General features: G+C 40.2%; 2 protein-coding genes across 6 annotated transcripts; both read left to right on the top strand.

Annotated features, from left to right (window-relative positions):
• Positions 1-939: 939 nt before the first annotated feature.
• On the top strand, positions 940-11,302 carry lrrc8da (leucine rich repeat containing 8 VRAC subunit Da). 2 transcript variants are annotated; one of them, XM_044133066.1, is made up of 3 exons: positions 940-1,263; positions 1,382-1,446; positions 5,990-11,302. In XM_044133066.1, the coding sequence occupies exon 3, from the start codon at positions 5,992-5,994 to the stop codon at positions 8,530-8,532; it is 2,541 nt and encodes an 846-aa protein (XP_043989001.1). In that variant the 5' UTR covers positions 940-1,263; positions 1,382-1,446; positions 5,990-5,991; the 3' UTR covers positions 8,533-11,302. The 2 variants fall into 2 exon arrangements, with proteins under 2 accessions (XP_043989001.1, XP_043989000.1); XM_044133065.1 differs by lacking the exon at positions 1,382-1,446.
• A 1,929-nt stretch (positions 11,303-13,231) lies between these two features.
• On the top strand, positions 13,232-20,691 carry LOC122840559. Of its 4 annotated transcripts, none has more exons than XM_044133064.1 (11): positions 13,232-13,458; positions 13,781-13,860; positions 15,978-16,068; positions 16,258-16,657; positions 16,822-16,894; positions 17,510-17,576; positions 19,228-19,375; positions 19,493-19,553; positions 19,636-19,766; positions 19,872-19,961; positions 20,557-20,691. In XM_044133064.1, the coding sequence occupies exons 1-11, from the start codon at positions 13,373-13,375 to the stop codon at positions 20,575-20,577; spliced, it is 1,248 nt and encodes a 415-aa protein (XP_043988999.1). In that variant the 5' UTR covers positions 13,232-13,372; the 3' UTR covers positions 20,578-20,691. The 4 variants fall into 4 exon arrangements, with proteins under 4 accessions (XP_043988999.1, XP_043988998.1, XP_043988997.1 ...); XM_044133063.1 differs by having other exon boundaries at positions 15,975-16,068; XM_044133062.1 differs by having other exon boundaries at positions 13,781-13,866.
• The last annotated feature ends 120 nt before the right edge of the window (positions 20,692-20,811 follow it).

The raw sequence follows: 20,811 nt of genomic DNA, 5'->3' as shown, positions 1-20,811 counted from the left end.
CCCCAAAGGCTCATAAACCACCTCAGCGTGTGATCTCTACATGCTGAGTCTATCTTCTACTTGTCTTTCCTTCTTTCGTCATTCTTTTCTTCCCCTTCTCTGCAGCCTACAGGGGCAGAGTAAGAGAAAGCAAGACTGGCAGCAGGCAGCAGCCCGGTACCGGTTGAAACCTGTTTGGCTTGCAACTGAGAAGACACTTCCTCCGCCCAGTGCATGATCAACCAAAACCAGAAAGAACTGGAAGTTATGCTGCAGTAAACAAAAAAAAAAATAATAATAAAAGACAGAAAGAATATACAACTTAACACAGTCTGTTATTTCTGAGTTAGGAAATTTTGAGCAAAAGTCTCACAAGAGGAGGAAATATGATGCTGCGTTCATGTCCTAAAAGGGAAAGGGAGATATACAGATAGAGAAGACCTCAATTTATATTGAATCTGTTTCTCGGTTCATCTACTTTGTGAACTTCCTGGGAGGTTAGTTTTTTTTCGCACACTTGCCAGAAAAATTATTAAACTTCTTACAATTTTGTTCCTCGAAGAATAAAAAGCGCTGTTCGTTACATTGTGTTCAAAACACTTTTTTTACCCATGGTTCCATGGTCTGGTATAGGCTGCTTCCCGAATTTCCTAAAGCAGGTTTTGGATCCTCTCAGTTATGCCTTTATATGTTTGGAAATTTAATTTAAGTTGTTTTAATTTTCCCACATGTAAAATTTTGATTATAAATCGTGCTCCTTCAAGCTCCAACAGTTTTATTTTTTAATTTATTAGCAAATAACTTACAAATGGCACAGAGATTTGTTGCGTTACAATGATTGTTCAGAAATTGTCTCTTTTTGCCCCCCACCCCTCCCAATGGTCAGTAAACGCAGCATTTGATAACTAGTAGGCGGCGACTACTGGAACTTGCTCTTATCTAGCCGACCAATAGGAAAGACCCGTTAAACCCACAAACAGCGCTGAGCGCGGCTCCATATTGGATCGGATTTCGTCTGAGAAACACATTGCTCGGGCGGGCATATTATCTAATACACCGACAAAAAGCTCACTGTACGCCTAGGCATGAGGACTAGCAGGCGGCAAATACCACTGTCACGAACAAACCTTCTCCAGGACTCTGCTTCTCTAAGCGGCGTCATTGCCTCCGCGAACGCTCTTATTAACGGCGCTTAGAAATTAGGTCAACCACGCACCTGAGGAGCGGCTGAAAAAGTGGCATGCAGAGTGAGGAAGAAACGGTTGGACTGAGATAACGTTGGCAGTAAGTATATTTTCTCTACAAAAACATATAAACTAAAATAAAGTATGTTTCAGTGACATAACCGATTTATTAAGGCCCAAAATACACAGTGACGCTTCACTTTAACATGTCTCATCAGGTTACCTGACCTTCTGAGGCAGAGTGAGGGGTAAAAACTGCGGCGTTCAAAAACTGGCTGGAAAGGTCAAGTTTTTCTATCAACAGAGCATGGGAATAAAACAATAAAATTTTCTTTTAGGATATTAAAAGGATATGTAGAAAATGTCTCGTGATGTCCAGCAGCATACATTCGCCGGTGGCCATCTTAGAAGTTAGTTTGTCTCTGAACTTGACTTGCTGTCCCGCTACTGTCACGTGGGAGCTACAGTTTTGCTCCTTGAAGTTTTGTTGTTTCTTCAAAGGTTAACCAAGAAGGCTTGTTCCGCCTTTTTCTAGGCACATGCGACACTTGCTAAGACACAATGAGAATTGAAAGTTGATCATGAAGCATGTCAGATCTGTTCAGTCAATAATATAGTTGACAAACTTGCACTGCTGCTTCCAGCTACTGGGCAAATAGATAGAGGGAACCTCTCTGTTTGAGATATTTTAAAGATGTTAATGTTCTCTTCCTCAAGGAAGAATAACTTTACGTCAGAGAACATCATAGAAAACCAAAAATTGATATCAGCCAGGGAAAGCCTAGTATGTGTATCTCTATTTCCCCCATCCATTTACTTGTACTCTATGTACCTGCAAGAAAGCCTTTTGAGTTGTAAATTTGGCAACAATAAAATGCATGCAAGGGGTTTGTGAAGGGGTTTCCAGGGCAGACTGGAAAGGTCTCGTATAAAGATGTTGTTTCTTGCAGGACTGGTTTGGCTCTTGTTCTTATGTGGCTGAAATGATTGCCTATCAGATATACTCCTATTGATCTCAATCCCACCAGTTGACCACAACATGCATCTGCAATATAAGCTATACCATTACCATCAGTCAACTCCACAGTGCAAAAGTTAGAAAGAAATCCCATCACCTGGCAATCGAAGATGGAAGGTATTTGATAAAGCTAAACTGGTAGGAATTTTAACCGCAGGCAGTGCCACTTGTTCTAGAAAATCCTGTAACTATTAGGAGTTCATAGATGACTTGACATTAATTTTATAATATTGGTGTTTGGCTTAATTATGTGAAACCTATTTTATCAACCGATCTTATCTATCTCAACAAACGTCTGAAAATTAACTAGTGTCCCCTTTTGCTCTTCTTGTCAGAGAGAAAGAGGCAGACCCAGCTACCAGGTCATGTCTGCACATGTGCAATTAAAATAATCACCGCATTGTTGGAAACTCAGCAACTTTGTTGTTATATTAAGCAACTTTTTAGACAAGAAAAATTAGTGTCGGTCAAAATTGGAATTAGCGAGTCGAGCTTTTTAAAGGTCGGTGATCGGTGGGAAAACTGCAACCAGTGCATCCCCACTAAATAAGCTACATACCAACCAGAAGAAAAAGTTTTAAATACCAGTTTAAATTCTAAACATGATCATAACTGCTAACTTTTACTTCAGCTTTGTCTCTGGCTGAGTCCAATAAGGGCTTTGGGGACACTAGGGTCAAACATATCAGGTTCGTCCAACTTTAATTCAAAGGTAGTTGACACTTTTGACTTGCAGAATTAGCTGATCTGTCTTTTTTTTCTTTTTTTTTTTCTTCTGATGACATTAATTCAAATGCACACAAAGCAGACTTGGATTTTTTTCTACAGGTGTGCTTCTTAAAAAAGCTTTTTATTGAAATAAAATCTTGTAGGGGAAATCTGCACAACTTTACACAACACTGTTTTTATAGTGAGTGGTTGAATAAATCTGTACCACTCCGCAGTGTCTTTAAATTGAATGAAACAAACTAGCAGTCTGGCTCCAGTTTATACTAACAATCAATATGCAGGCCTGATGACGTGGTCGGAGGAAGAGTAATGCCAGGACTTTTCCTGCTGGCAAATCCAATTTCCCCTGTTCTCAGGTGGTGGAGGACAGGTCTGGAAAGCATCAAGTGTTTCAACATGTCTTAGTTAATAAAAAAACAAGGTGTTGACATCAGTGATCTCTGCAGTTCATTCAGGATTTGACTGAGTCAGCAGCCACAGTTCTGAAGCCACAGAAGAGCAAAAAATACACAATATACCTCTATCTTGCATGGACTCCTTACAGTCCCTCATATTTAATTATGTTTCATTGCATTAATCTATTAATCAGATACTAAATTACCTAGGAGTTCTTTTAAGTTTTGCACCATGAATTTAGGCAGAATCTTAATTGGCGACAAAGACTTCAAGGAAAAGTACTTCAGTCTTTCTTGTTTTAATTGATACTTCTATGCGCAGGCAAGTCTTTGAAATATTTACAACATATGTTTTAGAACATGTAGTACTTTGTTATCACCCGTGTTGTTGACTGGAAAATCCCTTTGCTGCAGTCCCAGGAACTCTTATCCCTTGTGCATAAGAAAACAGTGTTGGAAAGTAAACAGTATTAGAAAATAAACAAATGTTGTTGTTTTTTTAAACAAACACTGTTTTCATTGTTATTACACTACAGAATCCCAGAGGCTTTTGTCCCTTTTTTTGTAATAAGGAGTCTTATTAGAAATTGAGCTTAAGCAGGTAGAGCTTTCCAGCAGCCACTGCTTTTTCAAATAAAGCTAAATACTTTACAAGCTTTTCCAGTCAGTTTGCATTCCCTGTTTAATCATGAGAAAATATTGTATTCATGTATTTTGTCATAATTGCTCAAAATTATTTATTTATAATTTAAAATATTTGATTTGTTATTCATGGAAAGTGCATGCAGAGTTGATAGTTTCTTTAGCTGTCCCCAAATTTATGTGTTATATTACAAATTTATACGACCGCTACTTGTCCACATTCCTTTTTTGCCTACTGTGTCAAAAAAGCTTCAAACCCCAAATTCCAAATTACTTTTAGAATCTTCTTCACATCATGCATCTGTAAGCTGGTATGAATATTTGTTTTTATTGCCCAGTCTACCTCAGATATGGTAGATTTAGTTGGTATGATCAACTAAATCTTATTTTTGTCACCCCAGTGCTGCTTTCATGAGCCACATATTCAGTCTAGTCTGACCACTAGGAGGTGCTAGAACACCTCTAACTAAAGTCTTGGTATTGGAGGCATATGTATCAGCCTATGATGTGTCTTCAGAGGAATGATGCTAATTTGTGACACTCATCCAGAAGAGCTTATAGGCTACATGATGTTAAGCTGTTAGCTCTGAAAGATGCTGTACTTGCTAAGGTTATGGTACGGTAATTATATGGACATACAATTAAAGCTACATGACCGTAAAGTTACAGAGAGATTTATTTTTGACTTGACATTAAAAAAAAAAAATCACACAAACTAATCTTAAAAAAATAAAAATACTGTGAGCATAGTGAACATGCCTCGATGACTATCAGGCATTCGGTAAATGAAACATGTTGGCCAAATGGCTGAGTAGATCAGAGGAGAAGAGTTTGGGGTGGAGGGTGTGGGTTTTGTGTAAGACTTTGTAACATGTCTGGATTCAGCAAATTCGTGACCCAACACATAAACGTTGTGAAGTAGGACTGAAAAACTCTGTGACAGGAAGTGAAAGTTCAGTGCAGCAGACCATAGTACAATTATGGCACAGACTCCTATTCAGCTGTGCCGTCGGTTACTCATTTGCAGCCTGTTTTGCTCCGATGAAATAAGACTCCAGCAGCTAGGGCAAGGAGCAACAGTGTGCGATTCCACTTTTCTCACTCTGCTGTTAAATGGACCAGAGTTTAAGCTTGCTTTTACCAGAAACCTTCATTGAATTTTATTTTGATAACTTCCTTCTTTTGTGTCTAAAAGAATAGTTATGACGTGTAGGTCTAAGCTTTCAGAATGTGTTTATACTGAGACATTATGACCAGTGTTGAGGGAATTATGGTGTTCTTGTGTTGGTAAAAACATGTCGTAACTCATTCTCAGTGTTACACGTTTGCCATGTTTGTAATTTAAGCTACTTCTACTTCATTTGGCAGTTGTTACTGCAATTGTCACAATCAATGGCAGGTCCAAATAGCCTTTGTTTTCTCTTTGACCTCTTCTCTTGAGCATTGTGGTTTTATTCCATTGATCTCTTTGGATTTGCAAACTTCCTGTTCTCAGGTAAATGTTAATCCATGTATTTAACAGCATTTAATGGCAACAAAAATCATTCCATGCCATCACTGGTATGTTTTTAAAGGGGAAAAAGCAAGGAAGCATTTCAGAAAGAAAATAATCAAGATACTAGATCTGCTGCATCTGTTTGACTCCAGGCAGCCCTGGACTGGTTGTTGTTCGTTCAAATTATTGGGATTGATGGATTTGTGTGCCTTGGTTACCTAGGAGGTGGGTGTAAACTTCTTAAGTTGTCTTGTTTTTAGTTAGCATTTACTAATTCAGGCACATTTCAATGCTAAAGATAAATTGCATAATGTAAAAAAGGCAAATTGTGAGTTCTTTATACAATTTTTCAATATCTAATTTAGATTTAACTATTTGGATAAAATCCCCAATTTAAAAAAATGTTTGTAAAATAAAGAACTCAACTACAATCCACATCCCTCAGTCTGAATCAGTGATTCTGAAATGTTACATTTTTACCTAAATGAAGAAACGGAGATATTTTATGAGCTAAATAAGATAATCTCTTCTTTTTTTTTCATTGCAGTAATGTTTACACTCACAGAGGTTGCATCCTTGAATGACATCCAGCCGACGTATCGCATCTTAAAGCCATGGTGGGACGTCTTCATGGACTACTTGGGCCTGGTCATGCTCATGTTGGCCATATTTGCAATGACCATGCAAATCACCAAGGACCAAGTCGCTTGCCTTCCTTGTCCTGAAGAAACGGGTGGGGTTTCAGAAACTGAAGCTAATCTGTACTCCACCCAAAAAGGATCCTCTGCAACACCCACTGGAGCCCCTGTTACACCTACAATCCCTTCGGGCACTACAGCGCAGTCCAACAAAGCCGTCACTGGTATTCTCATGACGCATGGGACCGGAACAGCAGAACAAAAAACAGATCTCCAACCTGAACCGAAAGGGGTTAAAACCAACCTGGACTTTCAACAATATGTCTTTATCAACCAAATGTGTTACCATGATGCCTTACCCTGGTCTTCCAAGTACTTTCCATATCTTACACTTATTCACACCATTATTCTCATGGTCAGTAGCAATTTCTGGTTTAAATACCCCAAGACAAGTTCAAAGATTGATCATTTTGTCTCCATTCTGGGGCGGTGTTTTGAGTCGCCTTGGACAACAAAAGCTTTGTCTGAAACGGCATGTGAGGACTCTGAGGAGAACAAACAGAGGTTAACAGGCAGTTCCTCAGGACCAAAGCAGGTGTCTTTAGAGGGGAAGGATGAAAGTCCTGACACCAACCCATCCACACCAATGCTTGGGGTCAAGGTCTCTGTAGATAAACACATTGCAGAGGTCCCAAGCAGCATGACCATCCTGGATAAAAAGGACGGAGAGCAGGCCAAAGCCCTATTTGAGAAGGTGCGAAAGTTCCGAGCCCACGTGGAAGACAGTGATTTCATTTACAGGCTTTATGTCGCTCAAACCTCTGTCAAAACTGTTAAGTTTATTTTGATTCTGTCCTACACTTCCACCTTGGTTAAAATAGAATTCAAGCATTATTGTGAACCAGACATAGAACAGCTAACAGGCTATAAAAAATTCTACTGTACACACAACTTGGCTTTCATGCTGAACAAGCTGCTCTTTACCTACATAGTGTTGATCATAATCTATGGAATGACATGCCTATACTCCCTGTTTTGGGTGTTCCGACGCCCTCTGAAAGAGTATTCCTTCGAGAAGGTGAGGGAAGAGAGCAGCTTCAGTGACATTCCGGATGTCAAGAACGACTTTGCGTTTCTACTGCACATGGTCGACCAGTACGATCAGCTTCACTCCAAGCGCTTCGGCGTCTTCCTGTCGGAGGTCAGCGAAAACAAGCTGAGGGAGATCAGCCTCAATCACGAGTGGACATTTGAAAAACTAAAGCAGCATGTCACGCGCAATGCACACGACCAGCAGGAGCTGCACCTCTTCATGCTGTCCGGCCTGCCGAACGCTGTGTTTGACCTGACAGACCTAGAAGTGCTGAAGCTGGAGCTGATTCCCGAGGTGAGATTTTCCGCCAAGGTTTCTCAGATGACCAGCATGCAGGAGCTGCATCTGTGCCATTGTCCGGCCAAAGTGGAGCAAACCGGTTTTGCCTTCCTACGGGATCACCTGCGCTGCCTGCACGTCAAGTTCACGGATGTCGCAGAGATTCCGCCTTGGGTCTACTTGCTGCGGAGTCTGAGAGAGCTGTACCTAATGGGGAACTTGAACTCAGAAAACAACAAAATGATCGGCCTGGAGTCCATGAGGGATTTGAGGCATCTGAAGACTCTTTGCCTGAAGAGCAATCTCACGAAGATGCCGACAAACATCACTGAGCTCTCCCCGCATCTCCTCCGACTGGTGGTGCACAACGATGGGACAAAACTACTGGTGCTGAACAGTCTGAAGAAAATGACGAGCCTCGTTGAGCTAGAGCTGCACAACTGTGAACTGGAAAGGATCCCTCATGCCATCTTTAGCCTGACCAACCTGCAGGAACTCGACTTGAAGTCCAACAACATCAGAACTATAGAAGAGATCATCAGCTTCCAGCATCTCAAGAGGCTGACGTGCCTAAAGCTCTGGCACAACAAAATCATCACCATCCCAGCATCCATTGGTCATGTCAAGTCCCTGGAATCTCTCCACCTTTCTCACAATAAACTGGAGTCCCTTCCTTCAGCCTTGTTTACTCTTCCCAAGCTGCGACACTTGGACGTGGCCCACAACTCCATCACAGTGCTTCCACCTGACGTGGGCCTCCTCAACAACCTCCAGCATCTGGCCATTAACTCGAACAAGCTGGAAGCCCTGCCCAAACCTCTCTTCAGATGCACCAAGCTGAAGGTGCTTTGTCTAGGTCAAAACGCGCTCACCAGTCTGCCAGAGACCGTGGGTCAACTGGTACAGCTCACGCAGTTGGAGCTTAGAGGGAACTGCCTGGACAGACTGCCCATCCAGTTGGGAAGCTGCCGGCTGCTGCGAAAGAATGGCCTCATCGTGGAGGACCATCTTTTTGACACCCTGCCGGTGGAAGTTAAAGAGAGCATCAGCAGAGAAACAAATGTTTCCTTTAGTGGCTAATAAAACAAGATCCACCTGAAAGACATAACTACATTTCTGAAAATGTTTGCAGAAACGGGGAAACAAATTTATCATTTACAAAAATGAATTCATTTACTTGATCATTTCAGAGGATAAAATTGGTTGCTAACATTAACATTAGGGGTGCACCGATAAATCAGCCCTGATTTCCTTAATTTTGGGAGATCGGGGATTCTCCGACACTTGCGTGTGAAGTCGATCTTATCTACCTCGGCAAAGGTCTAGAAATCAACCACTGTCCTCTTGAGAGGTTTGACTGACAGACCGGCCCCCCAGGCAGTTAATAGTCAGTTCTCTGTTGCCAACTCAATATAGCTTGCTCTATATTTAACAACATATGAGACACAAAAATCAGTATCGGCCAAGATTGTCATCAGCAAGTCAAGCTTTTTAAAGATCTGTAATCAGCGATTGACCTGAAAACTGCAATTGGTGCACCCCTGATTAATAAAACTTCAAAGAGGCATTTTTGTTGGCTACTGGAATGACAGGTAAAAGTATTCTTAAAGTTTTTAAGATTTTATTTCCCCCTTTAATTTATATTAAGATGTTAAGTGATCGACCAACACAGAGTAATATATGAGTATTTAGTAAAAGAATATTATTTTTAAATTGTTTGTAAACATTTGCAATTTACATGATGAATGGTCATGGAGACAAAGTGTTGGCTTTTTATTACGGATGCACAATGCATTGGCATTAACTGAGCCGATGTCGGATTAAATGCAGAACATGAACATCATTGTCAAGTCCTGACACAATATGTTAAAGGTCATTGTTTTGCTGCCCCAGGATTGAGTGTTTTCCATCTCCATCAGGATTTCCTCCAGATTAATTACTAACAACAAAATAAACGTGTGACTGACTGGGACTCCTTGCTTGGCCTGTCAGTTTTGGTTGAAATCCATGTCTGGGTAGGTTTGCAGTTGGGCCGTGCCATGCTCTGTTCCAAATGAAGAATTGATTGAAGCTCTGTGAGATGTTAAAGTTTGGGATATTGATGTAGGAATTGTTTAAATTTGTCATCGTTCTCCTTGACCAGTCTGTTTTTTTGGTCTCCAGGACACCGTTTATTCGCTATTAAACCTCGGAGGTCTTCACGGAACTCCTGCAATTATGCTTGAATAAAATTGCAGGTATTGTTGTTAATTAGTTGGTATCTGAAAGCAGGTGGTTGCTTTAGACATTATTTAGGGGAATCAAAGTAAAGGGAGCTGAATACAAATGCATCCCATCCTTTTCAGACTTTTAATGAAAGATAGTGAAAATCATGCACTGTTTTGTATCATCATGCGTGTACTATAATTTAGGAAGATCAGCTCTGGATGTAAAAATATTAAAACTGGTGAGAATTTATTGCAGTATTTTTAATGGGAGTAGATTTAATAGTGCTGATGTTTTCTCTGCATACAGCTGGAACCGTACAAATGTAAATCTGCACCGGCTAGTGATTTTACTGCGCAACAGTGATCAGAACTTCGTTTATTTATTTATTTTTGTTACTTGTACCATTTGTCTCCATGACTGAATATTATGCACCAAATATTGGCATCACCTGGGCCGATATTAATAACTGATGTTTTTTTCTTGTTGCTGTTTGTGTGTGCGTTCCATGTGATGTTGGGTCATGTGTCAAAAGGGCAGGGAAATATATTGGGTAAATATTGGTTATAGAAACAAGATGGTATCGGGTATTGGTATAAGCCCAAATTTTCCTATCTGTGCATCCCTGTTTTTTGTGGTTTCCAACATTGCTAGAAGTTAATTCTTTTGATGATTTTTTTTTTTTTAATTCTCTGATAAACGTATCTCTATCGTGTTTCATTTTAATGCACTTTGTGTTGGTCCATCACATAAAATCCTAATGGAATACACTGAATCTGGTGGTGATAACGTGGCAGAATGTAAAGCAGTTCAAAAGGTGGAAATAATTTTGCAAGGTATTCTCATTTAATTTTTTCGTTCATAGCTTTTAAGTCACTGGGAACCCCCCACAAAGACACAAATGCAACTTTGTTATTCTATTTTAACCAAAACCATTTGCTCCAGTGATTAAATGTAGATTTGTTTTAATAGTCTTTGTAGATGCTCAGGTATAATCGTAACCATGGGGGAAGAATCTCTTTTGTTTTGTTGCCTTAACTGCTGCTATATTTGTTTTTCCACAGCAAAAGACCAAAAATGAAATGGAATGTTTTCTCATCTATCTGCTTTGGCAGAGCATTTTTATTTTAAAATCTCTTCTAGAAGTAAAAAAACCAAAATAGAATAATCAAAAAGAAAAAATCAAAGCCCTCCTATCTTGGTGGTTTTTAACTGGTTTCTCATATTTTCTTCATGTGCATTTCTGTAGCAGACTGAACGACCTTAGAGTTGTAAAACTCAGCACCAGAGAAATACCTTTACCTCACTGTTGTAGAGATTGTACACCAAGGCCTCTGTGGTTTGTACCTAAAAGCTTTATTATGTAAAAAAAAAAAAAAAGAATGTCGCTTACTGATGACGTGTGTGTAGACGGAGAGCTGATAAAAGGGAAACGTGTTGGCTCTAACTTTTTAAATCATGTTTTAATACTTTAGCCTGTGATTGAGAATGACCATTAGCTCAGTCACCTACTGATGATGATGATGTCTGCCTTCATTCTTTAAGTGTACCTCTTTGTAACCCTTTAAGTGTTCTTCAGAGCTCATGTATCATGTTAGTCGTCTCATGCTGCAATTTTATTTGGCAATAAAAAGAAAATCTACAACATTGTCTGAACATTATTGATCTTCCTCATTTGAGTTGTACCCAACATTGGGTTGTGGACAGAATAGGACATTGCTGTTTACTCTTTACTGAAATAGGCATGCAAACTATCTTAGTCCCTAAACCAGAGGTGTCCTGCAGTGTTTAGATGTGCCACACGTACAAAACACTGGAATAAAATGACTTAATTACCTCCTTCTTGTGTAGATCAGTTCTGCAGAGTCTTGCTAATAACCTAATTATTCTATCCAGGTTTAGAACCATCTACTCTGGTGGAACTCATCCCTACATTGTAAGATAACATGGATGAGTGAAATTGTCGATAAAGGTTGGAGAAAAGCGGTGTGCTAAACCTGAGGCCAAGAAAAGCAACTTGTTTTGCCGTATCACTTCACTTCGGAATGTCTCGTACTGGGGGATTTTTCTTACTAGGTGCTGAGGCCACTATAACATTTTTCACTCTGTTTCTAAGCAACACTGAAAGCACAGTCCTGAGTGAACCTGATGTCTACAGACTGGACAGGAAGTACAGAGGGCCTTCTAAGAAAAGTCCTGAAAGAGAAATAAGGAAAACTGACACTGATCCTTTGTCTTGTGACACAGATAAGGAATGCTGTAATAACTCCAAGTCAGTTGTGGCTAATTAAATTGTTTTTTTTTCTTCTTCTTTCACATACTTGTTTAAAACTGTCAATATTGTGAGACAAATCTGTGAAAAAAAAAGTTGTTCTGCCAACTCTTAGCTATCTTTAGAACTAGACTTGTCACAAACAACCAATCGGAGCCAGGAGGAAGGTCTTAGTGCTGTCAATCCTACACACTGTTCACACCCTCCCCCTTTCTCTGTGTTATGCTAAAACTAGCTTCCCACACCAGAGCCTGCCACAAATGCTTGGGCTACTTAGCGTAGCCACCGATGACAACAGATAAAATCATCGCTAATGGCGAGTCATTTCTCTGCCATTAGCAGACAACATTGTGATACTTTAGACAAAAAACTTAAAAATAAATAAAGGAAGAAAAAGTTTTTGCAGCTTTTACTTCAACAGATGAATGAATTTAAAACCACAGCAACACAAAAGGTTTAGAGCACAAGTGTCAAACTCCAGTTCTGGAGGGCCACTGCCCTGCAACTTCTAGATGTGCAGGGGTCATCTAGATTTTTTTTTTTTTAAGGGATCAGCAGTGTATGGGATCTTGTGAGTCCTGTTAAAGTGGAACAGTGGCATCAGTGTGGCCTACGCAGACATTTCAGATGACCTTTCTGAGAAAGAAGTCATTATTCACCTGCCCCTGAAACACCCCAGGTTGGAATCAAAGATGAATGCATATCCAAATTGAACCAGTTAGGATTTAGTACACATTTCCAGATGAAAGTAATTAACTGTTTACAGAGCTAGTCAGAATCCTCATCAGTATATGAACTTAAGGTTCAAATACATCATTATTATACCCTTCCTTTTCCTTTGGAATAACGAATTATGGCTATAGTTTTAATTACTTTCTCTCATCCATTTAATGACTTAAACACCCTCTCACCCCCGCTAATATTTTTGATAAAGGACAAGTTTAAGAGAAGCCACACACTTTATATATAGTCAATAAATTAGAATGTATCCTGATGAGTCTCTTTTGTCAGATTCAAAGAACCTTTTGGCTCTTTTGACTGCTGTCTCCCCCAACACCACTATTGCTAACCTATCCCCTTTTAGAAATGTAAACAGGTAACATCTTTCTTACATATTTTTGTCACATTTTTATATATAATATGCTGGGGGTTTTTTGTTTTATGGAACAGTTTGTTGTACCTTATAGTTCTGTTCTATTCTTCTTGTGGTTGGGTTTGTTTTAGAAATATCTCTTGGCGTTCAGTCTGAGGTCACTCCACAACCACTGGCACAGATTGTCTGGGTTATGATTTGCACGGCGCAGAATCAAGCTTGTTGTATTGGGTTTTGCAGCCACCTGTCGGTGACTATGCGGTAAAGCAGCAGTTTGTTAGCGAGCGAGACTTATTTCATAGACACCCTTTTCTGATACAACACACCGGCGATTTCCTTTTACAGGAATAATGAGACGCGTGCACAAAAATCCATTTGAACCCGTAGTTAGACTTCCACCACCAGCGTTGGGGTTCAAACCGGCTCCAGCTCCAAGGTTTGCAAACTACTAGCTCTGATCAGTCTTCTAGGATTTGTTTAGCTAACGGGCTAATGGCTGCGAGCTTTCTTTTCTTGTAAACATTGGCCTTTTCCCTCCAACCCCCAGAAAAAGAATACTTTTACTTGTTATTCATGCTGGGTGCTTGTTGTAATGCTCAGATTAAACGGTTCTCGTTAATAGTTTTTTCTTCTTTTGTTTTGCTGTAGAGCTAAATTAAAACTAGCGGCGCTAGCTTAGCTTCCGTCTCTATTTCTGTTAGGTTATTTCTGCCTAGCACCCTAAGGCTCAGTCTTATGTGTTTACTGTCCTTTTCTAGAGTCCCCCAGCATTTTATAGAAGCTATGAAGCGAATTTCAGCGACACCGGACATGGCTTCCCAGCCCCAGCCCCAGAAAGGTGAAGATAATACTTGGCACATTCAGACTCTCTCCGGTCATTCCTCAACTAATTATTCCATCAAGTAACAGAACAGTCCTTCAAAAAGCTGATACCTCCTCGGGCTGCCGGTCCTTCTATGGCTGTTTATATATACAAAGTAAAAATGAAAAACAAAATATATAAGGATTTTTTTTGTGCATGTAGGTTTTCAAATTGCAGAATATATTACATGGGCAAAAGCTGACAAATGTCAGACCTTAAGTCAGCGCAGTGAGCAATTTACGGCCCCTGAGTTGATTTTATGTGGCCCCAGACTGCAGTTCAAGAGTTATCAAATCAAATCAAATCAAACTTTATTTGTATAGCACATTTCAGCAGCAAGGCATTTCAAAGTGCTTTACATCAAATCAAACACAAAAATACAATGCAACATAGAATCAACAATAAAAACACAACATAGTCAGATTCCGTCAATAAATTTGCAATTGATTACGTTTTGAATACAACTCTAAACAAGTGGGTTTTTAGTTGAGATTTAAAGGAAGTCAGTGTTTCAGCTGTTTTACAGTTTTCTGGAAGTTTGTTCCAGATTTTTGGTGCATAGATGCTAAATGCCGCTTCTCCTTGTTTGGTTCTGGTTCTGGGGATGCAGAGCAGACCAGAACCAGAAGACCTGAGAGGTCTGGAAGGTTGATACAATTACAGCAGATCTTTAATGTATTGTGGTGCTAAACCATTCAGTGATTTATAAACTAACAACAGTATTTTAAAGTCTATTCTTTGAGCTACAGGGAGCCAGTGGAGGGACTTTAAAACTGGTGTTATGTGCTCTATCTTCCTGGTTTTAGTGAGAACACGAGCAGCAGCATTCTGGATCAGCTGCAGCTGTTTGATTGATTTGTTGGACAGACCTGTGAAGACGCCGTTACAATAATCAATACGACTGAAGATAAACGCATGGATGAGTTTCTCTAGATCTGCCTGAGACATTAGTCCTTTAATCCTGGAAATGTTCTTCAGGTGATAGAAGGCCGTCTTTGTGACTGTCTTTACGTGGCTCTGAATGTTCAGGTCAGAGTCCTTCACTACTCCCAGGTTTCGGGCCTGATCACTGGTTTTTAGTTGTAATAACTGAAGCTGTGCACTGACTCTAGATCGTTCCTCTTTAGATCCAAAAATAATAACTTCAGTTTTGTTTTTGTTCAGCTGGAGAAAGTTTTGGCACATCCATACATTTATCTGTTCTAAGCATCTGTTCAGTGATTGGATGGGTTCTGAGTCTCCTGGTGACATCGTAATGTAGAGCTGTGTGTCATCTGCATAGTTATGGTAGCTGATATTATTTCCTGTTATAACCTGAGCTAGTGAGAGCATATAGATATTGAATAAGAGGGGTCCTAGGATTGAACCTTGGGGTACCCCACATATGACCTTTGACCTCTTTGATGAGAAGTTTCCAATTGAAACAAAGAAATCCCTGTTCTTTATGTACGATTCAAACCAGTTAAGCACTGGACCGGAGAGTCCGACCCAACTCTCCAGTCGATTCAGTAGTATGTCATGGTCAACAGTGTCAAAAGCTGCACTGAGGTCCAACAGAACCAGCACTGTGGTTCTCCCACAGTCCGTGAGAGAGATGGAGACTTTCGTTTCAATTGGGGCTAAATTAAAATCTCATGGCTTTCATTTACATCAAGATGTGATGGTAAAATGTTTTGTAATATTTTGGAACATTTCAAACTAAACATCATCATGACTTGTCTCGATTATTTTAAAGTAAATTCAAATGCATACAAATTTTAACATTTAAAAGATTTAGGACACCCAGCCTAGACCATTCAAAATATAAGGTTGGGGGATAACAATAAGACATAAAGGAGAAAAAAACTAAACATTTTCCCATAAGGCAACACCTCTTATGATTTTTTTTAAAAATATAAAAAGTGAAATGTCAACTAACTCATTTAATTTCTTTTTAATGCAAAAGTGTTCATATATTTTTGAAGACGGTGATTTGCAGCATGAAGAGCAGCCTCGATGTCACTGTTAGCTTTACAGCAGGACTAGAAAAGAAGTGATGCATGACAGTTTTTATAGAATAGCTTTTTTAAGCTTTGTTTTGCTTTTTTCAGCAGATGCTTCTGTTGACAAATGGAAATCCTCCTTCCAGCCGATCGATAAACAGAATGAGAAATCTGAGGACAAAAGTCCAGGTTCTGAAACGAGGTGAGGAAAACAGGAAAACTCGTTCAAATTGTGTTGGATGTTTTCCAAGGTGAGTCTTCTGTGCCTCAATCGTTGCATCGGATCATCCATTTTGTTTCTGTCGCTGAAGCCTTTTTCCATTCGCCCGGTGGTTAAAATTGGGTTTCTCCTAGAAGCTACTCTCACAGTTTCTCCTCATGTCACTCGTAGGACTGAGCTTTATGACCCCAACGACCCTCTGTCATCAGACTCTGAGGCTGAGATGTCACAGCTGCCCCCTGCTGTTCAGAACAGCAGCCAAAGATGCAAGCGCCCGTCTCCAGATAGAGACGCCAGGCGCTGGGAGTCGTCGACGGCAGCGGCGGCGAGCCGTCCGCTTGAAAGACGGACGGTTCCACAGACATCCAGACCCACAGACAGCCAAGATCTGAATCCAGGGCATGTTCTGGACCGTCCGGGTTATGAATTCCCAACTGGACACTTGGAGGCAAGAATCCACAGTCCTGACAGACTGAGTCATGGCTCTTCCTCCCAGGCTATCCCAGAATCCTTCAGGGGACTGAGGACCAATGGAGGGGAGAGGAAACCTCTTCCTGATTATCCAAGAGAGGTAGCGCTTAACGTTTTCTCAAAGTTTCAGAGCATGTTTTTTTTTTATAACAATTTTTTTTTTCTGTGTGCTTTGGTCTTTCTTTAAATGTAAACATTTACTCTTCTCCTATAAAGTGTGTGTTTCCTGCTGTAATAACACGTTGGTCTTTTCTCTCTGTGGAGATGGCCGCCCCCCTCAGGGTGTCTCCACCTCGGTTAAAGCGGGAGCATCAACAGCTGGGATACGTCGAAAGAGGTGAACGCGTTAGCTCTTTGCGCATGAATCCAAAACTAATTCTGTGAAAAATGAAGCCGGCATGATTTGAATCGATTATTGAAATGGTCGTCAGCTAGTTTTGGCAACGAATCGATGGCTACGGACTCAAAAAAGGCCATTTGCTCAAAGAACAACACAGATCAGTAATTCAGCTTAGGTAGAAAAATGTTTACAATTTGCATTTTAGATAAAAAAAATAAAAATAAAATAAAAAAATCTCACTCTGCAAGTGCTGGAGTTTCAGCCTAAAGAAAACATCTTTGATTAAGCGCCTATTGATATCCAATTATCAGTTGATCCAAGATGAATCACTTTATAGGATTTATTTAGCTGCAGACGCATAATGAGTAACAGTTCACTAAAAAATATGCTGTTGTTGCATTTTAGACAAAAATGTGTTGATTTTCCTATTCATGAAAATAAATGAATTGTTTGCATTGTTTGATGAAAGTCATCCGAATGTGTTCATTTTTTATTTTTATTTTTTACCTGACTCACAGTAATTGAATAACTACTAAAATAATTAATTGCATCCTTGATGAAAAAATGTTAACGCTCGTAACGACTGTTTGTGTTTGCGGTGCGTCGGAACAGGACTGGACCAAGAAGCGCCTCCTCCGAAACTCACCAGGACTAAAGGGGAAAATACTAAACTGAACAAGTAAGCACCAGGCATGTTCATGTCATCGTTGAAGCTGTTTGCTCTAAAACTACCCAAACCACGAAATTTCCCAAAAAAAAAAAACCCACCACAAAACCTCCGTTCATCTGATTGGAATATCTTGTGTTGGATCTACAAAAGGTTTGCCTTTAACCAGGATCTGTTGGAACAAATGGTAAATATCTACTATAAGAATGTTGTTGTCATTTTTAAACAGTTTCTGTCTTATTTCTATTTTTTATGTTGGGAAAGAAAGAAAAATGCAAAACTTTGTAAAATAGAAAAGAGAAATTATGCTTTTTTTTTTTTTCTGAGACGTTATTAGTGGAAATTAGTGTTCTTTTTAAAGCGTTTTCCATCTAAAGACAAAAAATAGATCTGAAAATTTTGATTTCTGTTGTGCATCCATGACAAAAAAAACAACTAGATCTTTATGGTAGGTCCAAAGAGCCATTTGTTGTTGCAGACCCCTGGCCTGTCATATTGGAGTTGAAGGAGCTCAGTGGTCCAGATCTTTTTCTTTTCACAAATGAAGTGTCCTGTTCGTTTGCAGGTTGCAGGTCAGTTTTGCACATCGATGGACCCCCCCTCATTCCAAAACCTACAAAGAAAAAAGATGAGGAAAAAAATAACAGATTTTTATTCTTTAAAGGGACAATATCATGTAAAATTGACTTTTTTTGAGTTTTACATCATATTATGTTTAATTCCTAATCAAAGACATACTTTTCATAACTGTTTGAGAAGTCTTTAATCTCCATGGTAACCATTCAGCTGCGCAAAATGCCTGGGTGGACCTAGCTCCGCCTTCCAGTCGCAGCTCCTCTCTGAGCTGCAGTTTCCAAGCTTCATGCCCTCCCCCATGACTCCCACACTTGGCTCCTTCAGATTAGCCAGCAGCCATTAGCAAACACCTGCTGGGCTCATTATACAAAGGTACTTTCCAGTGCAACGCTCGTTAAAACGTTGTTAAAGGTTTTACAGAGGAGACATGTTGTGATGACCTCCTGAAGGCAGAGCTTCAGAAAGAGCAGGAGTTTTTAAAGAGACAGACGCCCAATTTCAAGGTACTAAATAACAAAGTGAAATTTTGTTAATATATACAGCTTTAAAAAAAAAACAAAAACAACTGAAGTTAGCTTAATTCATTGCACTAAATAGCTCAATTTTTGTTACTTTCCATATTAATCTCAGACTATAGCTTGACATGAAGTAAGACGGAGGCGGCAGTGGAGTAGAAGTGAGAAATCCTGCTACCTGCAAGTGGGATTAGAATCATTTCACCCTGAATGCTCAGGAGGAGCACGGCAAATGTCCCAGTAATGAGGCGGGAGGTTTTCCCTTCAGACCATCAGTTCCCGAAACCACACTCGCAGAACAAACGTCGTCACTCTGACCCCCCTCCCCCCACCCCGCACAAAAGCTTGCTGGGTCCAGTGGACCCATCTCTGGAGTTAAATCCCAATGGGTCTGATTTATTATTATTTTTTTTAATTAATTAATTAATTTTTGTTGCGGAAAATTTTCAATAAACTTACAATTACGCATTAGTGCCAAAATAAAAAGCAAAATGAGGGGATTTGCTGACTTTGCCTGAATGTCTGTGAGGGACTGTGTTGGGGATACCCAGCTGGTTTAACATGTGTTCTAGGTGTCCCATCACCTGTGACCTCTGTGACGTAGAGCTGTCCAACGCTCAGGAGCTGGAGGAACATCTGGACAGCCGCACCCACTGGGACACTCTGGAGCACATCCAGCGCAGCAGCAGCTACGACGATATGGCAATAGCCTTTCTACAGGCGAGAGAACATCCAGCGCAAATACACATAACCTCATGTTGGATAACCCTGGTTTCAAAGTATCCGTCTTAAATAAAAATAAAAACTGATTAGTTGGAGGTATTTTTCTCCCAATAGGAAGTCATGGTGTATAAAAGCCAGCACTGTAGCCGAGCGGTGGAAGAAGACGCGCTTCCAGGTAAACACGTTACTGCTGTCAGGAATGAGAGCCGGCCGGCCCGCTCTCACTCCAGCTGGTTGTGGTTGTCGGCGTCCCCCAGGTCTGCAGGAGAACCACCACATGACCAAGGTGGAAATGCTTCACTGTGCGGCCTGTAAGGTCCACGTGTCCACATCGGCAGCTGAAGTGCAGGCCCACGTCTCCTCGCTGGAACACCTGACCAACACCAAGGTGAGGCTGCCGACTGACCAGCCTCTGCCGACGCACCCAGCGACACCAGCTGGTCACAACGTCTCCAAAGGTTTTCCACTGGCTGATTATTTTGTTTCCCATCAGGGGTTTGAAGCTCAGCAGAGACATTCCTGCCTCAGCAAAGCAGAAGCCATGCTCAAGAAGCTGCAGCCGCAGTTTGAACTCTTCCTAAGGGTATTTAGCTTATTAAAGGGGCAGAATTGAAAATATTTAAAAAAATTTATGTGAAATCGATTTTTGAGTTTTACCTTATGTTACATTATTACTATTTCCTCATCAAAAAAAAAATACATGGAGTGTTGCCTTGATTCTTTCATACGTTTGAGAAATCTTCATGGCAACCATTCAGCTGTGTAAAATGCCTAGGTGGGCATAGCTCCGCCTTCAAGGCACAGCTCCTCCTCAGAGCTGAAGTTTCCAGGCTTCTGCCTCACAGAGCATCCCTCCCCATGATACACACACACACAATCTGAAAAATTGTGTCATTTTATTTTTACCCTGGAATAAAAATAAGAAACTTCTTAATTTATAAGTCTTTAATACTATACAGTAGATCTCCTTAGCCATAACATTGCAAAGTGTGGGAACAAAAACGTTTTACGGGATAAAAGAATAAGTCGGAAGTATGTTTCAGTTTATTCAGCTGTGATGAAACTCAGCAGCTCGTTTGAAGGGTCCTCTGTGGATCACAGACGCATAATGATGTTCATGTCATCATTACTGGATCAAGTCTAAAATCTAACAACTGAAACTGTTGCTGTTGTTTCAGGGAGCCTGCCCGTTTGAATGAAATCACTCCATGGTTACGGATCTCCTCCGCTGAAGAACACTCAACTCCACAGAATGTCAACCCGTCAATATCACCTCCACGTCACAATCTCAATAAAATGCTGTCATTTTCCTACGTTTTCTTTATTTATTCATAACAGAAATTATCAGAAAAAGTCAGCAGTTAGTTTTCCTGTTTTTTTTTTATTATTATTATTATTTAGAACAACACAAATGTTTACGCATTGTATCTGTG

This window comes from Gambusia affinis, linkage group LG12 (assembly GCF_019740435.1).
Source record: "Gambusia affinis linkage group LG12, SWU_Gaff_1.0, whole genome shotgun sequence".
In the NCBI taxonomy this organism is placed as follows: domain Eukaryota; kingdom Metazoa; phylum Chordata; class Actinopteri; order Cyprinodontiformes; family Poeciliidae; genus Gambusia; species Gambusia affinis.
This window is presented reverse-complemented; position numbering and strand designations above follow the sequence as displayed.